The 24404-nt window shown below is 47.3% G+C and overlaps 1 protein-coding gene across 2 annotated transcripts; it reads left to right on the plus strand.

The window, feature by feature from the left end:
• Positions 1 to 16102: 16102 nt before the first annotated feature.
• Positions 16103 to 18943, plus strand: LOC128124853 (cytochrome P450 1A1). Of its 2 annotated transcripts, XM_052761601.1 has the most exons (6): positions 16103 to 17121; positions 17601 to 17727; positions 17815 to 17904; positions 17998 to 18121; positions 18268 to 18354; positions 18498 to 18943. In XM_052761601.1, the coding sequence occupies exons 1-6, from the start codon at positions 16285 to 16287 to the stop codon at positions 18805 to 18807; spliced, it is 1575 nt and encodes a 524-aa protein (XP_052617561.1). In that variant the 5' UTR covers positions 16103 to 16284; the 3' UTR covers positions 18808 to 18943. The 2 variants fall into 2 exon arrangements, with proteins under 2 accessions (XP_052617561.1, XP_052617572.1); XM_052761612.1 differs by lacking the exon at positions 18268 to 18354.
• Positions 18944 to 24404: the final 5461 nt, after the last annotated feature.

Here is a 24404-nt window from a genome sequence, read left to right on the forward strand (position 1 = left end):
CTGCCTGCCTCTGCCTCCTGAGTGCAGAGATTAAAGGTGTACACAACCACTACCTACCCACCTAGCCCCATTAATTAACTAGTTTTTTTTTTCCCAGCCCGATTACAGTTTCCCCTCCCTCCTCTCCTCCCAAGACCTCCCCGCCCCATCCACTCCTCCTTTTTCTTCAGAAAAGGGCAGACTGCCCATGTATATCAGCCAGCCATGGTATATTAAGTTGCAGTAAGACTAGGCACCTCCTCTCCTATTGAGGCTGGATGAGTCAACCCTGTAGGAGGAAAAGGGTCCCCAAAACAGGTAACAGAGTCAGAGACAGCCCCTGCTCCCGCTGTCAGGAGTCCCACAAGAAGACCAAGCTACGTAACTGTAACATACGTGCAGAGGGCCTAGGTCAGTCCCATGCAGGCTCTCTGGTTGGTGGTTCAGTATCTGTGAGCCCCTATGAGCCCAGGTTAGTTGATTGTGTGGAGTTTTTGTGGTGTGCTTGGCCCTTCTGGCTCTCACAATCCTTCCTCCCCCCCGTTCCACAGTATTCCCCGAGGTCCGCCTAGTGTTTGGCTGTAGGTCTACACATCTGTTTCCATCTTTTGCTGGGTGAAGCCTCTGACAATTGGTCTTGGCACCAATCTATGAATATAGCAGAGTATCGTTAGGAATCAATTCATTGACCTTTTTTTTTTTCTTCTCCAATCATGTTTGGTTCTGAGACAGAGTCTCAGTGCGTCTCTCTGGCTGGCCTGGGAGTTGCCATGTAGTCCAGGCTGGCCTAAAATGCACAGATCTGTCTGTTTCTTTCTGCTGGGATTAAAGGTGTATGCCACTATGTCTGGCTCCACCTTTATTATTTTATCTTTATTTTTTTGTTTTATTGAGACAGGGTCTCTCTACATAGTCCTGGCTGTTCTGGAACTCAATATGTAGACCAGGCCAGCCCTGAACTCAGAGAAAAGCAACTACCTCTATCTCTCAAGTGCTGAGATTAAAGATATGAGCCATCATGCCCAGCTACCTTTATTATTTTTTTTAAATTTTATTTTATTTCAAACATTTAAAAAATTTATTTTATGTGTATGAATGTTTTGACTGCATATATGTCTGGAGACCAGAAAGGGTGTCAGATCCCCTGGGACTGAAATTAACGTGAATTTTGAGTCTTCATGTGGGTGCTGGGAATGGAACCCAGGTCCTCTGGAAGAATAACCAGTGCTTTTAACTACTGAACAATCCCTTCAGCTCTTTAAATTTTATTTTATGTGTATGGGTGTTTGTCTGCATGTATGTCTGTGTACTACATATGTGCCTGGTGACCATGGAGGCTAGAAGAGGCCATCAGATCCCCTGGAACTGAAGATACAGAAGGCTGTGAGATGTCATATGGGTACTGGGAATCAAACCTGAGTCCTCCAGCCCCAAAGAAATGGTTATTTCTTTGGTTTTGTTTGTTTGGTTTTTTGAGACAGGGTTTCTCTGTGTAGCTTTGCACCTTTCCTGGATCTCGCTATGTAGACCAGGCTGGCCTCGAACTCACAGAGATCCGCCTGCCTCTGCCTCCCAAGTGCTGGGACAAAAGGCATGCGCTACCACCGCCCGGCCTGTTTGTTTCTTTTTTAAGAAAGGGTATCACTCTGTAGTCCTGGATGTCCTCAAAGACACAGAGATCTGCCTGCTTCTGCCTTCTAAGTGCTGGGACTAAAGGTGTGTGCCTGGCTAAACCTTTATTTCTGGAAGGAATCTCTCAGTGAGCCTGAAGCTCCATGGTCTGACTAGACTAGATGGCCAGTCAGCTTCGAGGGTCCACCTGTCTCCTCACCCCCAATGCTTAGGTTACAGACGTAGGTCACTATTCCCAGCTTTTAAAAATTGTTTTTAAAATTTATTTAAAAGTTTTTTGTATGTATGATGTGTGTGAATATTTGTGTGTATGAATGTGGGCATGCATTTGTCAAGATCAGACTCCAGCTTCTGGTTTCAGTTCTCAGTCTCCACCCTTTATGAGGCAGGGTCTATTTTATTCACCACTACTCATGACAGGACTTCTGACCCTTGAGCTTCCAGGGATTTTTCTGAGTCCAACTCCAGCTGTGGGATATTCTGTATGTTAAGTGTGTTTCTATGATTGGTTAATAAATAAAACTGGCCAGTACCCGGGCAGGAAGTATAGGCGGGACAAGGAGAGAGGAGGATTCTGGGAAGTGGAAGGCTGAGTCAGAGAGACACTGCCAGCTGCCACCATGACAAGTGAGATGTAAGGTAACAGTAAGCCACGAGCCACGTGGCAACTTATAGACTAATAGAAATGGGTTAATTTAAGATAGAAGAACTAGATAACAAGAAGCCTGCCACGGCCATACAGTTTGTAAGCAATATAAGTCTTTGTGTGTTTACTCGGTTGGGTCTGAGCAGCTGTGGGACTGGCGGGTGAGAGAGATTTGTCCTGACTGTGGGCCAGACAGGACCAGGAAAACTCTAGCTACAAACTCCCATCTTGCAGCAGTTGCTCAGGAATTACAGACACTTGCTACAGTCTGGCTCTATGTGTGTTTCTGGAGTCTGCACTTGGGTCTTCATGCTTGTGTGGAAAGCACTTTACTCACTGACCCATCTCCCCAATCCCCAGTCTGGATCTTTGCGTGATTTCAAGGAATCTGAATTCAGAGTTAAGAGGCCGCATCCAAGACAATGCCGAGCACCGCATGGCGAGAGAGAAGGAACACTTCCAGTCTTTCCCTGTGTGTTGAACTCCACTCTGCCTTTCTGACCCAACTCTTGCTCATCATTTTATACCCTGCTCAGTTATCACCACACTAGCCAGGACCCTCTCAATTCTTGCAGCCCTACCCATCACTGGCCTCCCTTCAGGACTATGTGTAGGTGGAGTTGTTCTGTGTCTTGGCAGTCACTCCCAAATAACCACACAGAGGCTTATTATTAATTATAAATGCTCAGTCGATAGCTTAGGCTTGTCTCCAGCCTAAGACAATTAAATTTGCAACTTAAATTTACTCATTTCTATTAATCTATGTGCTGCCCCGAGGCTTGTTTACCTCATCTATGAACATCCCATATTGCTTCTTTCAAGTCTGGCTTGGGACTCCTCAGACTTCTCCTCCTTCCCAGCATTCTTTTAGTCTGGTTCTCTAGTCTAACCTTATTCTGCCAAGCCATTGGCAATCAGCTCTTTATTAGCCAATGACAGTAACAAATATTTACAGTGTACAAAGACTGTTCCACAGCAACTACATGTAACTTGGAGTTTGCTGTAACTTGGGGTATTTGAGTGTTCTTCAAAGGCCCATATATTTGAAGTTTGGTTCCCAGATCAATGCTATTAGGAACGGGTGAAAACTTTGAATTGTGGCCTTGTTGGAGGTTTGGGGTCACCAAAAGACTACCTTTGATGGGGACTGTGAGACCCTAGATTTCCTCTTTTTTTTTCTTTTCACCTCCTAGCTTTAGGGAAAGAAATTTTGCTCTACCACACTCTCCCCTCTACAGTCCAAAACAACAGGGCCTTATGATTGTGGACTAAAACTTCTAAAACTGTGAGCCAGTAAACTATCTCTCCAAGCTGATAAGCTCAAGGATTTGTTGTAGGAATGGAAAGTTGGATAACCTAGAGGTTGACACAGCCTCAACTTTTATGTATACCTATAGTCTCTAGCACTGGAACCAGCACACAGCACACATCCAGAAAAAAGGTTTGATAAATTAATTAGCATTCACATGCAAGGATATGAACCTGCACAAGAGTTTGGTGATGGCTCTTCTTAGGGAATTTCCTGCTTTGGTCTTACAGATGAGTGAGAAAGCTTAGTGTTCTCTGATCATCTACTAAGCTCAGGCTCTCCTACCAGTTAACACAGGACATCTCTGCTTCAGCTGCTGTTACTGCCAGGTAGATGCATTATAGTCTTACTTCTTGCTTAACTCAATGGAGACCTAGAGATGGCAAGTGACTGACCCTGAGCCAGACGTAGGAAAGGACAACAGTGGGCATGGGCAGAGGAGAGGGTAAAGTCAGGAAGCTACTGTGAGCGAAGAATCAGGGGATTTCACTTCAAAGAGGAGGGGCAGGGGAGGGCTGAGGCTGTGGTGAGTGGAAAGATAGTGCTGGGCGTCACTCATTTATTCAGGGTTGTGGGGACAGCTCACTTGGTAGAGAGCTTGCCTGGCATGTATGAAGCCCTGAGTTCAAGTTCCAGCACCAAATAAAACCTGGCATGGTGGAGTATGCCTGCTGCCCCAACACTTGGGAGATGGAGGCAGGAAACCAGAAGGTCAAGGTCATCTTTGGTTACATAGGGAGTCTCCAGTCAAGATACTGTCTTGGGGATTAAACTCCGGCTGTCAGTCTATCTTGCCTGCCTGAAAAAAGGTTCTCTATTTTTGCTGTTTGTTTGCTACAGCTGTGAAATGTGCTAGCAGAACTGACATGTTGAGTACTTTATTCTCTTGAATTTTAAGCATAATTAGACACCCACAGTTCTCCAATCAGTGCTCCATGCTGCCACCTAAGGGAACTTTGTAAAACTGCATGCCAAATTCCCCTCAAAGTTGCTTGTTAACCTTTCAAGGCATTTAAAACAAATTTCCTCATCTTCCCCAACATTCCCATCTTCCACCAGCCACAGGAGCCATCCTATGATTCCTCCAGCTTCTGCCTCTGCATCCACACCTGTTGTTTCCACCACGCAGAGTACCTGACCCCTCCTCCAACCACTCTTCCTCATTCAAACAACACCCTCAAGAAAATGCATTGTTTTCCTGGTAAAGATGCTTGCTTATACCTCAACATTATGAAGTCCTGCTGACCGAGCGTCTTTATTCCTCCAGCAAACCAAGTCCTCCGATGTGTGTGACTCCAAGGCCGTCTCCTTGGGGTTATCCTTCTTTGGACATGGTTCCTTCGTGGTATCAAAATCATGCTGTCATAGGTGTTTGGCTTCATTCTCCCTCTCTAGACTATGATGAGAGATCACTATATAGCCCAGGCTCATGGCAATCCTCCTGCCTCAGGCTGTGAGTCATGAGATTACGGGTGCACACTACCACTCCCAGTTCGGTCCCCTCTGTTACTCATCTGTCCTATAGTGGGTGCAGTGGTGTTCTCTGAGCACAGACGAGTCTGCCCGTTGGGAGACGGAGCTTAGTGGTTCTTACTTACTTTTCTATTGCTGTGATAAAACACCATGACCAAAAGGAATTTAGGGAGGAATTTAGGGGTTTATTTTAACTTATAACTTCCATCATCCAGGGAAGTCAGGGCAGGAACTGATGCAGAGACCACGGAGGAATGCTGCTTACTGGCTTTCTCGCTAAGGCTTGCTTTCTTATATACCCCAGGACCACCTGCCCAGGGGTGGCACCACCTTCAATGGGCTGGGCCCTCCCACATCAATCACTAATTAAGAAAATTCATCACAGATTTGCCTACAGACCAATTTGACAGAAGCATTTCTCAACTGAGCCTCTCTCTTCTGAAATGATTCCAGCTGGGCAGTGGTGGCGCACACTTCTAATCCCAGCACTCAGGAGGCAGAGGCAGGAGGATCTCTGAGTTCGAGGCCAGCCAGGTCTACAGAGTGAGTTCCAGGACAGCCAAGGCTACACAGAGAAACCTTGTCTCGAAAAACCAAAAATAAATAAATAAATAAATAAACAAACAAATAAATAAAATGATTCCAACTTGTGCCAAGTTGATATAAAACTAGCCAGCACAGTGGTAGAGCACTTGTCTAGTAGGCATGAGGTTTGGTTCGTCCCCAGAGCGCTGGCAGACACACATACACACACACACACACACACACACACACACACACACACACACACTGCATCATTTATTCTTCTGTAAGAAAACTTCCATTTATGAATAATGCAGGCAAGTCTTGCATTCGTGAAAGAGTCTAACAATAAGCTAATTAAAACAAAACAAAACCCTTAAGCTGTTGTACAGCCTGTAGTTACTCAGGAGCCTGAAATGGGAGAATTTCTTGAGCACAGGAGTTCAAGACTAGCCTAGGCAACATAGCGAGAGCCTGCCTCAGAAATAAGCAAATAAAATAATAAAAATCAAACAAACAAGCTGGGCGTGGTAGTGTACACCTGTAATCTCAGTACTTGGAAGACTCAGGCAGGAGGATTTGGAGTTCCGGGGCAGTCTAGGATACGTATCAAGTTCAAGGTTAATAGGAGCAATATAACAAAACACTGCCTAAAGAAAACAAACGAAAAAGGAAAGAAAAAACAAGACATGAGAGCAAGGGAACAGCTCAGCAGGCCCAGGTTGTTGACTGTCCCTTGCGCTGTCTCCTCTGTGCGCTGAGGCCTGGCCCTGCAGACTGTCCGTACCTCCCGCTCTGCTCCTTTACCTGTTCCCCCTTAGAAGGCTCTGGCATGGGATGGGAGGGAAGGAAGAGAAAGAAGCTGGGTTTTCCTCCCTCAGACTTCTTTTGTGAAGATATATCTACCAGGTTGCTCTCTTCTGAGAGTCTGAGTTCTGGAGTGGAGGGAGCTGGGCAGCGGGGAGAATAAAACAGGAAGGGGGGAGTCAGAGAAGGAGGGAAGCAGCCCCAGAAGCACCTCCTGGGCAATGGCGAGGATTTCTCAGAGCCTTCGAAGGCTAAACATCGCGAAAACGTCCAAGTTGTGCATCTTGAGGAGACTGGCATTATTTCTGCAGCCAGGAACTGCAGGGTTGAGGCTGAGAGAAGCAAAGAACAATGGAGCAGCAGGAACCTGACCACAGCTGCCTCTTCCTGAGGCATCTAAGGGCAGAAAGAAGTCTTGCACAGACTGCTGGTCAGCTCTGCTGAGAACAGGTGCCCCCTCACAGACACTCCCCAGAGAACAACCCAAAGCATCACTGGCTTCTGGAAATATGGCAGTCAACCAAAGCTGCCCTGAATCTAAAGGGGAGAACAGTAGAAAGCTGAGAGATGGGGGTAACTTCTTAGGATTCTGACCAGCCTTAGTGAGCCTTCTTTAGGTACATTGTGTATATATATATATATATTTTGGTGGTGCAGTGGAGTCAGAGTCTCACTATACAGCTCTGGCTGGCCTTGAACTCACAGAGATCAACCTGTTTCTGCCTCTGGGATTAAAGGCATGCCCTGATGCAGGTTTGCCTAACATTCAGGAGTGCTGCTGGATTTGGCTCCCTGGCTGGCAGGCTTGCGTTATAATTCTTGTACAAATTCTCAAAGCCTAATTCCTACTATAAAATGGAGAAGAAAAGAAGAAGAGACAGAGGGAGGAAGAAAAAGGCAGCAGTGGGGAAGAAGAAAAGAAAGGATTGGGGTGGAGAAGGGCCCAGTGGTGACAATTTAATTCAAATAATAAGGATGTAGGATGGGGCTATAGCTCAATGATAGAGTGCTTCCCTGGTTTACCAAGGCACTGGGTTCAAGCCCTAGCATTGCAAAAACATCAACAAAACCTCAGAAAGCAACAAAAACGTGGGGCCGGAAGGATGGCCGTGGTAAGAGTACTTGCTGTGCAGTCACAAGGACTGAGTTCCCGCTATCAGCTACCATCTGTGAGCTTCATTGGCTTTAGGGAAAATGGGTTCTAGATACTTCTAGTTATCAGTTCCCCCTCTGTGATGGTCTGATTGCTTGATTTCTGTCCCCCATCCTCTTTTCTCTCCTTTTTTTTTTCCTTTTGACACTTTGTATGAATAATCTGGACAGCCCTGTTTGTTTTTGAGATGCGGTTTTCTTTTTTTTCCAAGACAGGGTTTCTCCGTGTAGCCCTGGCTGTCCTGGAACTACATCTGTAGACCAGGCTGGCCTGGAACTTGGAGATCCACCTGCCTCTGCTTCCCAAGTGCTGGGATAAAGGGCGTGTGCCACCACTGCCCCGTAAGATGGGGGGTGGGGAGATGGGCAGGTGTCTTCTCCAGACCAAGCTAGCCAGAACTTTTCCTATGGAGCTGAGCCTGACCTGTCTCTACTTTAAAGTGCTGGCATTTATAGACACTGGCCACCACACCCCGCTCCCTCTGTGACTTTCTTTAAAAATGAGACCCAGATAACCAGTGTAGCAGCCCCCGCAGAAAGAGAACCTCCTCTTTCTCCTAGCAGTTCCAGCAAAACTCGCACAGGAAGGCAGCTATGCTCATCACTGTGTATCACTTATGCAACTTGCCAGGGCTGTTTCACAGAGAAACCCTGTCTCAAAAAATAAAACAAACAAACAAACAAACAAAAAACTTCCACAGGATTTTCATTGACCTAGCCTGGGGGTAGGGTCAGCCTCGATGAACTTAACAGTTGAGGGTAAGGATCCAGCAGTCCCCAAAGGACAGTTGACACAGAATTGAACGTAGGAAGGAGACTAAATGCTGGGCTTGCTTGCTGAGCTTACAGAACCCTCACAAGTCCACTATCACTGGGGTGACCATGGAATTCAATGTAGGATGGCCCCCTCCCACACCTAACCATCCTGGAATCTTCTAAGAATAAAAGAGGGCACTTTAAATAGTTATGTCAGAGCAACAGGTGTATTCATGACTTTTCTTGTTGCTGCGTCAAAGTAACTGACACACAATTTGGGGGAAGAAGTGTAGATAGAGTTTTCCTGCCTGGCCCACAGTCAGGACAAATCTCTCTCACCTGCCAGTCCCACAGCCACTCAGACCTGACCAAGTAAACACAGAGACTTATATTGGTTACAAACTGTATGGCCTTGGCAGGCTTCTTGCTAACTGTTTTTACAGCTTAAATTAATCCATTTCCATTCATCTATACCTTGCTACGTGGCTCATGGCTTACTGGCATCTTCACATGCTGTTTGTCATCGTGGCGGCTGGCAGTGTCTCTCTGACTCAGCCTTCCACTTCCCAGCTTTATTCTCCTCCTTGTCCCGCCTACACTTCCTGCCTAGCCAATGGCCAATCAGTGTTTTATTTATTGACTAATCAGCAACACATTTGCCATACAGAATATCCCACAGCAAAGAAGGGTGTAGTTTGGCTCGATTGTGGCAGGGAGGGCATAGCAGTCGCACACAGGCAGCAGGCCGCACTGCCTCTGCAGTCGGGATGCAGAGGGAAGTGAATGTTGCTACTCCTGACTTTCTCCCTTGTATCCAGTCCTGGACCCTGACCCAGGAGCCAGTGCTATCCACATTGAAAGTCAAATCTCTTCAGAAATACCTTTACAGAAACACTCAGAGGTAGGTTTTCATGGCGATTCTACATTCAGGCAAGTTGACCAGCAATACTGACCACTACAACAGGGTTAGAGCAAGACTGTCCTAGGAAACTAACATTGCTTTAACTGCAGCAGACAAGAGCCCAGGCCGTGGAGAGCCGCACCATCTGAGCCCTGGGCCCTACCAGTTGAATCCCGCTGTCTCTCTGGGCACAGATAGGGGAAGGTACTCAGGGCTCATATCTTGGCTGCACTGGAGGGTGACAGGGTGGGATGAGGACATATTGAGAGACAAGTTGCACGTTTCCACATCTACCCAAACTCTGCTCTTCCCAAACTTTTTGCTCCCGCCTTCCACTACTATGTCTGTTCATACTGTGAGTCCGATCTAGGTCAGCAATACCTCTTCTACGTTCCTCACACTCATCCAAACCTCCCCAGAGTCCCTATGTCACGTGCCTCAGCCTTCTCTGGTTTCTGTAGCATCCCTGGGCTCTGCTAAGGCTTTCTTTGGGGGTATGGTTCCTTTCTTTCCTGTGGGGTAAGGGATTTTTGTAAGGTCTAGTTTGTTTTCTGGCTTCTGCTACCTATCCCTCAGCAGTACTGACCAAAAGCCCCCAGCTGTTGACTCTGCCAGTCTGACTCCCAAGCTGTCTGCCTCCCTTGAACCCAGAGCCCGCTCCCCTCCCAATGTGCTCCTGGTATCAGTCACTCAGAAAGTCAATGAGCTTCTCACGCAAAGGCATATAAACTTTGACCTCGGATTGGGTGTTAAACTCTGTGCCAAGGTCTCCAAACCTTCTGCCTGTCAATTAGTGGGGGATTAGAGAGGGCCCCATTCCTCTCATGTGGCTGTTAGCCCAGACAAGTCTTGGTGATAGTGAATGTAAAGACCCCCATTACCCCAGTGCACAGGATCTGGGCAGATGAAGGTCTTGGCTTAGAGCCCAAGTTTGTCACCCTGGGGCTCCCCTTAGTAGGAAGAGCCATTGCCTGGAAGCAAGATGCCAGAATGTTAGGTTCTGATGTCATCTGCCACAGGTCACTGGGCCTGTTCTTTCTGGCGTCAGTTTCTCCAGCTGAGAAGTAAAAGAAGGACTGGTTTTATTAGCTAATAAAGTGTTTGGAGTCAAGAGTCTGGTAGAGGTCATGAGCCAAGCAGTGGGGCTTCCTGTGTTCCTGGCTGTCTAGAACTAGGCCTTCCAGCCATGAGGAGCAGGCTTCCACAACACTCTGGAGCTAAGGTATCGGTACGGACAACAGAAATAAGAGGAAGAGAGTGATTGCAGAGCAGGCTGAGGGATCTAGAAGTGTCTTGCTCCTGCTTCCTGGCCAGGATTTATTTCTACACAAGCTCTTTCAGTTCTCTGGTTTGTGGTCCAAAGTGGGTACGATGAAATTTCTCCGGCTGAGTCAGAGATGCAGGGAGTAGATTGCCTGTAAAGATGCTGAGAAGACCCACTTTCCTCCTATGGCCCCTGCTTGTCCTGTTGCCCAATTTATCCTCCCTTTCTTTTTTATTTTATTTTATTTTTTGATTTTTCGAGACAGGGTTTCTCTGTGTAGCTTTGGAGCCTGTCCTGGAACTTACTCTGTAGCCCAGGCTGGCCTCGAACTCACAGAGATCCTCCTGGCTCTGCCTCCCGAGTGCTGGGACGAAAGGCATGTGCCACCACCGCCAGGCTATATCCCCCCTTCCTTTTCTCTCTTTGTTGCTGTCCTCCTCCTCTTCCTCCTTTTTACTTTTTCCAGTCTTGCTATGCCTGTTATGCATGTACTCCTGGCTGGCCTAATGCTGCTATGTAGCCCAGGCCAGTCTTGAACTCATGAAAATCCTCTTGCTTCAGCTTCCCAAGTATTAGGGTGAAAGGTATGTACTACCATGCCCAGCGCTCGTTGCCTAATTTTTATCATTGCACACTTGGGGTTCAATACCACTGCTGCCATGTACCCATCTGATCATGCAGTTTTGGCAATCACGTCTACCTCACAAAGACTTGTATATCTGATTAATTTTCCACATTCGGATTTTCGGCATTAGGGCATAGAGGAAGAACAGGCAGATTGGATGAGGGTCACAGCTATGGGGTCCTGAGGATGGCTATGGAGAAGTTCTGGAACTGACATCAGATGGAATCTAACTTGCTGTGGAAAGGATGCAGAAAGGCAGGCATCCAGGGGGAAGCCATGTTTCATTTAAGACTCAGAATTGGGACTACTAGAAGCCTCCATGGGCAGACCTGGTAGATTCTGCAAGAGATTCTGGTTTCTATCTTCAGATCCTCGAAGGATTTAAGTAAAAGTGACGACAGAACGTTTCTGCACATTCTGGGAGGCACCGTGGGGAAGAAGGAGTTGGAAGAGTCAAAAAGCAAAGGGGAGCAGCGACAGGGACCTAGATGAGACTGTGGCCATGGGGCTAGACAGATGTCGAAATGGACAGAATTATTCTTGGCCCTTCAGTCTATTTCCAGCACAGAAGCCTGAGTAATCTTACTCAGCTCACACCACGTCCACACTACATATTCTCATCTTCCTCGGTGGGGGTGCTTCTTGCATAGGGGCAAATGTCAGAACACCTCCCCCATTCCTACAACCTCTGCACAAAACTAGCCCCTCTGGAACCACAGTGTTTAGGATGCACCCTCTGTCAGGTGCATCCTCCAGGTAGATACCTGGGAGGTTGGATTCTTCATTGCACTTTTACCCATACTCAGCGTCATCTCAGAGCGCACTCGCCAGGCCACCCCATTTGCAGTTGTAAACTGGCCCCTGCCTATCATTTTAGTTTTCTATTGCCTCCCTCCCCCTTTTTTTTGCACCATGCCAGTCTCTGTGTTTTGTTGCTTATCACCTGTATCCCTCCTGCAGAGGGTAAACTCCGTCAAAGGGGCATTGTGCCTAGTGTCCAGCGCATAGTAGGCACTTGCGAGTATTTGGGCAATGCCAGAGGGTGGCATGTGAATGGAGGGGGAGGTGAGGGTGGTGGATAAGGTTTTTTTTTTTTTTTTTTTTTTTTTTCTGGTTTGGTCACAGAGCAGATGGCAGTGTTATTTCTGGGCTCAAGGCTCACAGGGGAGGGCAGGTGAAGATGTTAGTTAGGAACAGGCTGAACTGAGTTAACAAGTTTAGCTTTTCTCCTTAGACATCTTACTTTGGGAGCACTCTTCAGGGCCAGAGAGTGCCTGCAAAGCAGCTAGCTAGGCGTGCCGGGTGGTGCTGCCTGTCCTGCCACTAAAAATGTGGATACACGCTGTCAGGCCTTTGCTCTCAGGCAGAAGCCGAGCTCCGCACGCAAACCTGGCCCTTTGCACCGCCCTGGCAAAGCTTAGACTACTTCTATCTCTCAAGCCCCACCCCAACGCCCCAAGAGAGACTGGCCCTTTAAGAGCCTCACCCTGGTTCCCCTCCCCCTGCTAGCGTGACAACACTGGGACCCGCGCCCGGTTGTGAGCTGGGTAGCTGGGTGGCTGCACGCGGGCCTCCAGTCCCTTCTCACGCTACTCCTAGCACCTCGCCCCCAGTAGGTGGGGCTAGGACAGGCAGGCCGACCTCTGCCCCCGGAGGACCCAGCAGGCTCACGCACGCACTCCCCAAGAGCCTGCGTGCGCCAAGCATCCCCTTTGTGTCCCCTGACCCTCTTGCCAACTCGCGTGAATCCTCCCTCCACCCTTTCCTCCACTATCCGCAGCTAGCTCCGCAGCTACCCGTCGCCTGTGGTCTCTATGTGGTCTGCTTCTGTATGCAAAACACTAGCAAGCCCCGGGAGCCCAGAGGGAGCTGCAAGAGGGGTCTCCCAGGCTTGTAGCTTGCCTAAGGTGACCCTAGAGGTGCTATCTGCACGCCTGCCATCCATCCCCACCCCTAGATCAAGCAGCACGAACTTCGGCCGGTACCCAATCTGTGAAGGACAGAGTCAGTCCAATGGCGCCACTAGCCTTCCTGTCCGTGACCTCGGGGCTGGGGTCGTTGCGCTTCTCACGCGAGTTTGGACTCAGGAACCAGGGAAGGAAAGTCACTAAGTCATCACCCAGCAGCAATCCCTCCACCAGCCTTTCCTGGCACTCATTGGCTTGTAGTGGGCGAGAGGATCTTACACACCCAGTGCTTTCGGGGTGCAAAAATGGTGGACCCCCGTGGCCCGGAATGGAGCCCCCCAATACTCGCTTTTTAGGCGAGATTTCCCCTCAACCGCCCCCAAGCAGGATTCTGAGCTGTCCATGGAGCACCTTGAAAGTGGGGGTGACCCCAGCCTTCACTTTTTTTATGTGCCCACACCTATATCAGATGTCCCCATAATGGCTTCTTGCCTATCTCACCCCCCACTCCTGCCTAGAGCATTCCCTAAGGCTGTCCCTCCCTCTGTCCCACCACTGGGCTCCAGGGGAGAGGGCGTGGCCACAGACTCCGAGTCCTATAAAGGTGGTGATGCCTTCACCCTGACCTTGAAGGTGGTAGTTCCTTGGAGCCTTCCCTGATCCTCCTTGGGGTCCCCAGCGAGCACTCTTCAGTTCAGCACCTCCTCACAGCCAAAGGTGAGTACTGGGGGCTCCTGGCTTGGCTCTTCTTCCCAAGAAAAGGATAGTTTGGATGAGGGGGTGCCAGGTAGCCCCTCCATGATAAGAGACTAAAAGCCTTTTTTGTGTGTGTGTGAGCAGGCAAATTCCTTAGGGGAGAAACTGAGGCCAGAGAACTAAAAGGACTTGCCTAAGTTCCAGTAGCTAGTGTCAGATCTTTATATAGAAATGGAGACCACTTCCAGGTCAACTCCCACTGCCTCACTGATCGCTGGGGGCTTCCTCATTCCTTCCTCAGGACTGCCAGTGGGGGAGAGGGCTCCCCTCTGCGTGGATAGGGGAGATGCATTGAGCTTTTACTAGCTGTTCTCTGTCTTATTTAAAAACTACCCCTGATAGTCTGTACCCTCCCGAAGGGTAGCAAGTCAGAGCTAAGAGTTTCTGGCTGGCCCCAGCAGGGGCTTTGGCACCACCCACTGCTCAGGGGTTCCTTATCCCACGCACAGTCTCATCCATCCTTACTGGGATACAGTCAGCTTGATAGACAGCTGGCTGGTGGAAATATGAGTTGCATTTCCCCCTGGCTCTTCCATCTTCCAAAGGGGAGGCCAATTATGTTGAAGGGGAAACTATGGCACACACAGGGGGACAGCATCCCCACTTCACTGAAGGAAGACACTGAGTCTCCAGCATGCTTTGAGAGTCACCTCCTCCAGGAAGCCCCTCTCCCTTCAAGGTGACTGTAGTATTTGGGGTAGGAATTGTACATCTTCTTGTCTTATGTGGTTCAGGGCTTTTCCTAGGATCTGTGCCTTCTGAATTGGGCAATCTTTATTTTTGTTTGTTTCTCTGTTTGGCTCTAGCTGTCCTAGAACTGGCTCTGTAGACCAGGCTGGCCTTAAACTCAGAGATCCATCTGCCTCTGCCTCCTGTGTGCTGGGATTCAAAAGCGTGCACCATCTCCCAGCTGACTTGGGCAATCTTCTCTTACCTCCCTCGGTTACATAATTGAAGCTTCAAAGGTAAAAGGACTAGTCCAGGACCACCCGGACCGTACTTCACTGCAAAGTGACTCTCCTGACTGGGCAGAGCATTAGAGCAGACTGTAAAGTTGCATACCTTTTTTGGAACAAGCCTAAAGAGAAAGTGTCCTCTCAGTTCTGGTTAAGTTTAGATCCATTCTTGGTTTTTCTGATTCCAGTCAGTAGTTTTCTTACAGCCCTAGCCTGGTGGGAATCTTCCATTTATTTTTTGCTTTCTTATGACCCGCAAAAGTGGGGGAAGCCAGGCTATTCATTCATGAGCACTGAGCACAACAAAAAGCCTGGCCTGGATTACTGTTACTCGGAGCTGTATCTATCTGCTTTTGAAGTATGGCTCAGCTGAGCTGGGAGAACCAGACCTGAGAGAAATGTGCCTTGGGGACTGGTTGTCTGTGCCCTCTCCCATTCCTGTCCTCTACTGGAGTTAAGTGACAATCTTTAGACCCTGAGATGAACATAGAGAACTGAGAACTTGAATGTTTTGATTCTCAAAGGGAGGCACCTGTGAGAGTAGCTGGACCTTCCATGGAACTTTCCCTAAGAGCTCTTTCACTATTGCTGACTGACTTGGGCAAGTCAATGCCCCATTTGGAGGTTTAGTTCCCCCCTAGAGTATGAAATGAGGCCAAAGGAGCAAATGATCTCTAATTCCCTGATAAAATGGCTTTCCCAAAGGTGGCTGGTAGGACCTAAAGAGACCTTTTGGCTGATATGTGTTAACTGTGCATTTATTGGAATGGGTTGGGGGATCAAAGCTGTATTTAGACACTGAGATTGTTTAGGATGATGCTGCCTGGTGGATGTAAAGCTGATTTTAGGAAATACAAAGTAAATAACAGCATTGAGGTCAATGGAAACCATAGACATTGGAAGTCACTGTTTGAAATCTCACAGATGCTGGGCTGTGGTGGCGCACGCCTTTAATCCCAGCACTCGGGAGGCAGAGCCAGGCAGATCTCTGTGAGTTCAAGGCCAGCCTGGTCTACAGAGTGAGAACCAGGACAGGCACCAAAACTGCACAGAGAAACCCTGTCTCAAGAAAAAGAAAAGAAAGAGAAAGAAATCTCACAGTAGTAAAGAGATTTTCTGGAAGTGAGTGACTTGGGTTGAAAGTGTACCCAAACTTCCTAGCTGTGTAGCTTTGAGAATGTTACTTACCCTCTCTGAGTCTTACTGAAGCCTTTCTTCCTCGGAGGTTTAGGGCTAAGATTGAATAAAAAAAATGACTGTGTGAGTGGGAAGAATATGATCAAAATATATCATATGAAAAAAACCCAAAACCAAATCACACTTAGCTTCCAGGGTACTGAGACTTCTCTACAAGAGAGCTTGGTCCACCTGACCCCAGCCTTTCTGTGTGTGGGAAAAAAGAACTGTGGAATTTTGGGCACACAGTGGCAGCTCAACAAACAATCTGTCTCTCTCCATGCCCGGTAGGCAGCTCTAGGTGGGAGACTTCTCCTTTCTTTAACCAGCACGGTAACATTTCAGGATACTCATCCCTCACCCTCAGTCTGATGGTCTGTCTTTTCTTTCTTCTTGCCTAACCTCTCAGCAGTCACCTAGATCATGCCTTCCATGTATGGACTTCTAGACTCCATGTCAGCCACAGAGCTGCTCCTGGCCATCACCATCTTCTGCCTTGGATTCTGGGTGGTCAGAGCTACAGGGACCCGGGTTCCTAAAGGCCTGAAGGCTCCACCTGGACCCTGGGGATGGCCCCTCATTGGGCATATATTGACCCTGGGGAAGAACCCGCACCTGTCACTGGTCAAGTTGAGTCAGCAGTATGGGGATGTACTGCAGATCCGCATTGGCTCCACACCTGTGGTGGTGCTGAGTGGCCTAAACACCATCCGGCAGGCCCTGGTGAAGAAGGGTGAAGATTTCAAGGGCCGGCCAGACTTTTACAGTTTTAATTTCATCAGTAATGGCCAGAGCATGACTTTCAACCCAGATTCTGGACCAGTATGGGCTGCCCGGCGGCGCCTGGCCCAGAATGCCTTGAAGAGTTTCTCCATAGCCTCAGACCCAGCTTCTGCATCCTCTTGCTACTTGGAGGAGCATGTGAGCAAGGAGGCTGAATACCTAATCAGCAAGTTCCAGAAGCTGATGGCAGAGGTTGGCCACTTCGACCCTTATAGGTATTTGGTAGTGTCCGTGGCCAATGTTGTCTGTTCCATGTGCTTTGGCCAACGTTATGACCATGATAACCAAGAGCTGCTTAGCATAGTCAACCTGAGCAATGAGTTTGGAGAAGTCACTGGCTCTGGATACCCGGCTGACTTCATCCCTGTCCTCCGCTACCTACCTAACTCTTCCCTGGATGTCTTCAAGGACTTGAATAAGAGGTTCTACAGCTTTATGCAGAAGCTAATCAAAGACCACTACAGAACGTTTGAGAAGGTAGAGGCTTGGGAGAAGCAGGTGGTGGTCAGGGAAGCAAGCAGGGTCCAGGGCCAGAACGTCACAGCCGAGCTTGAAGCCAGGAGCAGAGTGACCTGAGCAGGTCACTAGAACTTTTCTTGGCTAATTCCTCTGTGCAGCCATCAGACAAGAGCCACTGAATAGGAAGAGCCCTGGGCCAGTTCTTGCTGGACCAGGAAGAGTTAACGAACCTGTCTCCTGGCCTCATGGTAGGAAAACATTAAAGAACATCTAATTACTAAGAGTGTCAGGTTCTGTGCCTCGAGAGTCCCTTGAGCTAGGGCCTTCGGTTCTCTGAGGTAGGAAAGAGACTTGGAGAGGCCAAGGGAAGCTAGGACAGCAGCCTTAGAGTGTCATCTCTTGAACAAAGGTGCTAATGACTGGGAGGGACCAGGCCTAGATGGAGAGGTGGGTCTGGACTTGGGATATTTTTCACTTTGTGCTCCTTTGTCTCCCAGGGCCACATCCGGGACATCACAGACAGCCTCATTGAGCTCTGTCAGGACAAAAGGTTGGATGAGAATGCCAACGTCCAGCTGTCGGATGATAAGGTCATTAGTATCATTTTTGACCTCTTTGGAGCTGGTATGTGCTCTTCAGTGTATCATTTCTGCGCTCAGGTACCCGAAGCTGCCGCAGACCTAACTTCTCCCTCTGTTCTGTCTCGTTCAGGGTTTGACACAGTCACAACTGCTATCTCTTGGAGCCTCATGTACCTGGTGACAAACCCTGGGGTACAGAGAAAGGTCCAGGAAGAGCTAGGTAGGCGGTGGCTCCATTCAAAGGACTCTAAGTGGGGGACTCTGATAAAGTCTTGGCAACCCCTTAATCTTCTTGAATCCCTGTATTCTGTAGACACAGTGGTTGGCAGGAGTCGGAGACCCCGGTTTTCTGACAGACCTCAGCTGCCCTATCTGGAGGCCTTCATCCTGGAGACATTCCGACATTCATCCTTCATCCCCTTCACCATCCCCCACAGGTCAGGCAGGCCATAGAGCCATTGATATTTGATACTAGACCTTAGTTTAGTATACACAGCCAGTTGGAGCTCCTGAGAGGGACATGGGAGACAGGCGTAGATTTCTCCTGTGACCCTGAGCCTGACTGAGCTTCCTCTTCCCCCAGCACCACAAGAGACACAAGTCTGTGTGGATTCTATATCCCCAAGGGACGTTGTATCTTTGTGAGCCAGTGGCAGATTAACCACGACCAGTAAGTTGATGGGGCAGTGGAAACTCCTGGGTGGGCTAGGTCCATCCTCTCCTGGGCTTCAGACCCTCTTGTCCCTTGGGAATGACCTAATTGATACTTATAAGCCCCGATCATCTACTTCAGCTATCTCCTTTTGCTTACAGGGAACTGTGGGGTGACCCAAACAAGTTCCGTCCTGAAAGGTTTCTCACCTCCAGCGGCACTCTGAACAAAGCCTTGAGTGAGAAAGTCATTCTCTTTGGTTTGGGCAAGCGGAGGTGCATCGGGGAGACCATTGGCCGATTGGAGGTCTTTCTCTTCCTGGCCATCTTGCTGCAGCAAATGGAATTCAACGTGTCACCAGGAGAGAAGGTGGATATGACTCCTATTTATGGACTGACTTTAAAGCATGCCCGTTGCGAGCATTTCCAAGTGCAGATGCGGTCTTCTGGGCCTCAGCATCTCCAGGCTTAGACTGTCCTGTAGTCCCCAGACCAGGGGGCTGTTCCAGGAATTTAACTCCAGCCAGAAACACGGATTCTGGGGAGTTGTGCCTGCCTCCTACTTTGGACTTGCTTCTCTATATGCTGATCTCAGACACTGGGCACAGCAGTGGCCCACAGGAACTTCAGAGCCTTCCTAAATTCAGCATCAGCTAGGAGACCTGAAAGGGTAAGCAGGTCCCTGGGCCTCAGAAAACCCCCAAAGAGCTCTCTGGGTGCTCCAGTGGCTGGCCAGTTTGAAAAATGCTTAGAGCAGGTCATACCAGGATCTATCGGGTGTCTTTGACAACTGGGAGCTATGCAGAACAGAGGGAAAAGACAGCTCAAAATACTGAGGTGCTCTTGCCATTTGCTAAGGCTGAGCAGCCTTCCCACATGGGTCTAGGACACTGTCTGTGGAGATCACCTTTATTCACTCTTCATTGGAATAAACAGGTTTCTCCTGTCCTTGCAAAGCCCCCGTTCCTGTACAGGAAGTGCTGGGTCTTGTGTCTAGGAAGATCCAAGAACAGAGGGACAGATTCTCTGGACAGTAGGACCAGGTCTAGAGTAAAGGGATGACTTTTGAGACAGTCTTGTGTAGCCTACACTGCCTCTGAACTTGCTATGTAGCCAAGGATGGCCTTGAATTCCATATTCTTTTTCTTCTTTTACCAACCTTCTGAGTACTAGTATACAGACCACTATATCATCTCTTGGTCTCTCTTCTTTACTGTATAAAATGTTCATTTAAAAAATGTTTGGGGGCTGGAGAGATGGCTCAGAGGTTAAGAGCACTGACTGCTCTTCCAGAGGTCCTGAGTTCAATTCCCAGCAACCACATGGTGGCTCACAAGCATCTGTAATGAGATCTGGTGCCCTCTTCTGACCTGCAGTCATACATGCTGTGTACATAATAAATAAATAAATCTTTTTAAAAAAATGTTTGTACAGCCAGGCAGCAGTGGTGCACACCTTTAATCCCAGCACTTGGGAGGCAGAGCCAGGCGGATCTCTGTGAGTTTGAGGTCAGCCTGGGCTACCGAGCGAGATCCAGGACAGGCACCAAAACTATATGGAGAAACCCTGTGTTGAAAAAACAAAAAACAAAACAAAACAAAAAAATATAAAAGTTTGTACATACGACCTTTTTTTGGCCTGTATTTTGCTTATGCATTTATATTAGTCATATCTTTTTTTTTTTTTTTTTTTTTGGTTTTTCGAGACAGGGTTTCTCTGTGTAGCTTTGCGCCTTTCCTGGAACTCGCTTTGGAGACCAGGCTGGCCTCGAACTCACAGAGATCCGCCTGGCTCTGCCTCCCGAGTGCTGGGATTAAAGGCGTGTGCCACCACCGCCCAGCTTTATTAGTCATATCTTAAGAGCTGTAGGTCAATGCATTTAATGCCACAGAGAAAACCCTAACTCAAGTATCTAGAAATATATAGGAAATACCTATAATAAATAAAATATTACCTGGAAGTACTACACATGAAGATGTTTTTGTTATTGTTTTGTTTTTTGAGACAGAATTTCTCTGTGTAACAGCTCTAGCTGTTCTAGAATTTGCTCCATAGGCCAGGTTAGCCTTGAACTTACAGAGATCCACCTTCCTCTGCCTCCTGAGTGCTGGGATCAAAGGTATGTGCCACCACTGCTCAGCCATGTGGAAAGGTTTCAACCTGAAGTTAAGCCACATTCACACCTTGAGCTCAGTCTTCCTCTGTGTTTTCTCATGGGGAAGAGAAGAGTGGCGATGGAGAGGTGAAGGACTACTCTCAGGCAGAGTGTCAGTGGTGTCTGACTCTCTAACTTGTCACACACTGATGGAGTATATTCTCTTGAACGCTAAACAAAAGGCTGCTTTCAGAAGCCCCCAAAGCTGGTGGAAAGGTCTGATCCATAAGCACATTATCTAATTCGTGGTAACCAGGGCTTTACTAGTCCTGCATAGGGAACTTGGGTTCTAGAGCTGGTGATGGAGCTAGGTGAGGAGGGATGCTGGGGCCCTAGGTCTTTGGGAGGCATCTGAACAGAGCCCTCCTTAAGGATGAGAAGCCATCTCTTGAGGGGCTCACATTTCAATGCAGAAAGCCTCATCCCTCAGAAATGTCTGTGGCAGTGTCCAGTAGGGGTGAATGCCAGACCCATACAACCAGAAGTTCCAGTGACTAGCATGCCAAGAGGACCTGCATCTTGGGATGTGACCCTTCCTAGTATCACCCCACTCAACTTCCTTCTCAAACAGCTCGTAGTGGCTAGCAGTTACCGTTCATGCTTTCTGATTGGAGTAGATAGTTTCCATTCACCAAGAGCTTCAGGCCACCATAAGGAGCAAACCAAAGTCAGAGGGAACAATGGTGCCCAGTTACCAATCTTACATTTTTGTTAAAAACAAAAACAAAAAACAAAACAAACAAATAAACAAAAACTTTGGAGCAGGAAATGTAACTCAGTTGAGAGTTGTCCAGCATGCCAAAGCCTTGAGTTCCTGTGGTAGCACACACCTGTAATTCTAGCAAGCAGGAGATCAAGACAGGTTGGTCAGAGGTTAAACATCACTCTCAGCTACAGAAAGTTTGCAGCCAGCCTGGAATACATGAGATCCTGCTTGGAAACAGCAAACAAATTTGTATTATCCGCTATAATATAGAGGAGCCTATAAACTATCCAGAGTAGGCAAATAGAGTTGGAAATTAGGTTAGTGATTATCAGGGAACACAGGGCAAAGGGAATTGGGAGGTTGTGGTGATATTTTATCTGTGTACCCCAATAAAACTTATCTGAGGATCAGAGGAAAAAGCCAGCCACTATAGTAAATACAGAAGTCAGGCGATTTCTAGCACATGCCTTTAATCCTAGCATTCGGGAGGCAGAGATCCATCCGGATCTCTGTGAGTTGGAGGCTACACTGGGAACAGATCCAGGCATGGTGGCACATGCCTTTAATCCCAGCACTAACCAGGGAGGTCTTGAGGTCTGTACAGACAGACAGGAAGTGACAGCTGGGCAGAAAGAGGAAGTGATGTAGCTGGGCAGAGAGAGGAAGTGAGATGGCAGGGACAGAAAGGCATATAGGCGTGAGTATACAGAAAGTAGGTTGGAGGCTGAGGAGTTGGTGAGGTGAGGTTGTCTGTGGCTTGTCCTATTCCTCTGATCTCTCAGTTTTCACCCCAATATCTGGCTCTGGGTTTTTTATTAATAAGACCATTTAGCAATTCATCTTACAGGAGGTAAAGGGTCTCTTCCAAAATTGGGAAGGTATTCTAAAGCTAGGAGTGATAATTGTATAACTTTGTGAGTATTCTAAAAATAAAACCTACAGCAGCAAACCAAGGAGGCCTAGAGAGATGGCTCAGCAGTTCAGAGTTCTCGATGCTCCTCCAGAGGACCCAAGTTTCATTCTCAGCACCCTCGTAGGGCAGTTCACAATTGCCTGTAACTCCAACACCAGGGGAACTGACACCCTCTTCTGGTATCTCTGGGCACCTAGATGCACACCACCCCCAACACGTGCATATGCCCTCCCCAATACTCACATACCTACAAAAAGTAAATCTTCATTAAAAAAAACAAAACAATGAATTGTGCAGGTTAAAATGGTAGGAAAAAAAAACATGTAGCATGAATCTTAAAGGTACTTATTAATAAAAATCAAACCTGAGACCAGTTATTGGGGTGAACTGGAAGATCAGAGAAGCAGAGCAAGACACAGCTACCTGACCTTGCCAATTCCTCAGGTGATCCTGTTTCCTCAGACTGGATGCCTCTGAGTCCTCATCCAGAATGAATCTCAGCTGAACTGTGCTGCTCGAAAGCCTGAAAGCTTAACCAGCCAAATGCTTCTAGTTCCTGGTCTTCATGCCTTATATACCTTTCTGCCTTCTGCCATCACTTCCTGGGATTAAAGGCTCACTTCTTGGGATTCAAGGCGTGTGTCACCATGCCTGGCTGTTTCCAATGTGGCCTTGATCCAGAGGGATTTCTACCTCTGGAATGCTAGGATTAAAGGCGTGTGTTACCACTGCCTATCCTCTATGTTTAATATTGTGGCTGTTCTGTCTCTGACCCCAGAAAAGTTTATTAGGGTGTACAATATTTTGGGGAACACACTACCACTGCATTTCCCCTTTTTTGTCCAAAATTTAAAAAAGCTTATACCTAATACAAGAAAAATTATATCCAATAAGTATACACAATATACACAGTCAAGATTACATTAACGATGTCTAGTCCATTAACATTTGACAGATTCAGACAAAAAACTCCATTAATATATAACAATGTCCAGTCCAGTAACATTTGATAAACTCAAGACAAGAAATTTTCATTACTTATCTTATTTAAAACAAGTAGTTCCTTTTTAAAAGTAGATTAAAAAATTAACCTTTTTATCTTATATTCATATTCTCTCTTTTTTCTATTCATAAAAGTTTCAATAATCTACCTTTTGTCATTTTTATATCTTCCCCCTTTTCTTTTCAGTGTAGATTCATGTACACTTTTTCAGTGTAGATAAATTATCTACCCATTTATCCTATTATTTCTTTATCTTTTTTTCTTAGAGTAGAGTCAATGATCTACCTCATATCTATATTCTCTTCTTTCTTTTTCTCTTTTTTTTAAACAAAACCTCTGAATCTAATCTCCATGTTCAGCTTTTTTCCTGACCATTAACAATCAACAACTTTTAACCAACCATTGTAAACAATGACAATATCCAAAACTCATTAAATGACCAAAAACCTCCCATCCCACCTCTTAGGAATGTGGGCATTGTTTTCTTAAAATTACTTCCTGCTTTCTGGGGGTGAAGATATCTTTAGGGAATCCTGAAAAGAAAAATTTTGGGTTAATTGTCAAGTCCTGTATCATTTGTCCAGTCGCTGCATAATGAGAAAGTGCAGGGCTTGTTTCAAGTCCTTGTTCAAGTAGTCTGTCAGGCTGGATCATCTCAGCTAGCCATCTTGAAACTGTCCTAAACAGTTTGTAGTCCAAAGTCGATCTTTTGGTGCTGTTAATCAGCTTAATGATTTTCCCATAGTGCAGCAGGAATCTTAAAAGTTCTTATTAATAAAATCAAACCTGAGGCCAGTTATTGGGGTAAACACTGGAAGATCAGAGAGACAGAATGGGCCACAGCTAACCTCACCTGGCCAACTTCTCAGCTGGTCTTGTTTCCTCAGACTGAAAGCTCCTGTGTCCTCATCCCAATGGCTCTCAGCTGAACTGCTGCTGGAAAGCCTGAAGCTTAACCAGCTAAAAGCTTTTAGTTTCTGGTCCTCACGCCTTATATACCTTTCTGCTTTCTACCACCACTCCCTGGGATTAAAGGCTTGCTTTCTGGGATTAAAGGCGAAAGTCACCATACTTGGCTTGAACACATGGATTTCTGCCTCTGGAATGCTAGGATTAAAGGCGTGTGCTACCACTGCCTATCCTAAGTATCTAGTGGCTATTCTGTTCTCTGACCCCAGATAAGTTTATTAGGGTACACAATATTTTGGGGAACACAATAGCAACACACCATAGTCCATGTAGAATCATCTTTGTGGAGTCCCGTCTTCCTTTTGAAGATTTCAAAGTCGCTG

This window comes from Peromyscus californicus, unplaced genomic scaffold (genome assembly GCF_007827085.1).
Source record: "Peromyscus californicus insignis strain IS unplaced genomic scaffold, ASM782708v3 Scaffold_11__1_contigs__length_118956290, whole genome shotgun sequence".
Taxonomy (NCBI): Eukaryota; Metazoa; Chordata; class Mammalia; order Rodentia; family Cricetidae; genus Peromyscus; species Peromyscus californicus.

Coding starts and splice junctions, on each gene's coding strand:
- LOC128124853 (XM_052761601.1), top strand. CDS start 16,285: ATGCCTTCCATGTATGGACTTCTAGACTCCATGTCAGCCACAGAGCTG. Junction 17,728..17,814: donor TTTTGACCTCTTTGGAGCTG/GTATGTGCTCTT, acceptor TGTCTCGTTCAG/GGTTTGACACAGTCACAACT. Junction 18,122..18,267: donor CCCTTCACCATCCCCCACAG/GTCAGGCAGGCC, acceptor CTCTTCCCCCAG/CACCACAAGAGACACAAGTC.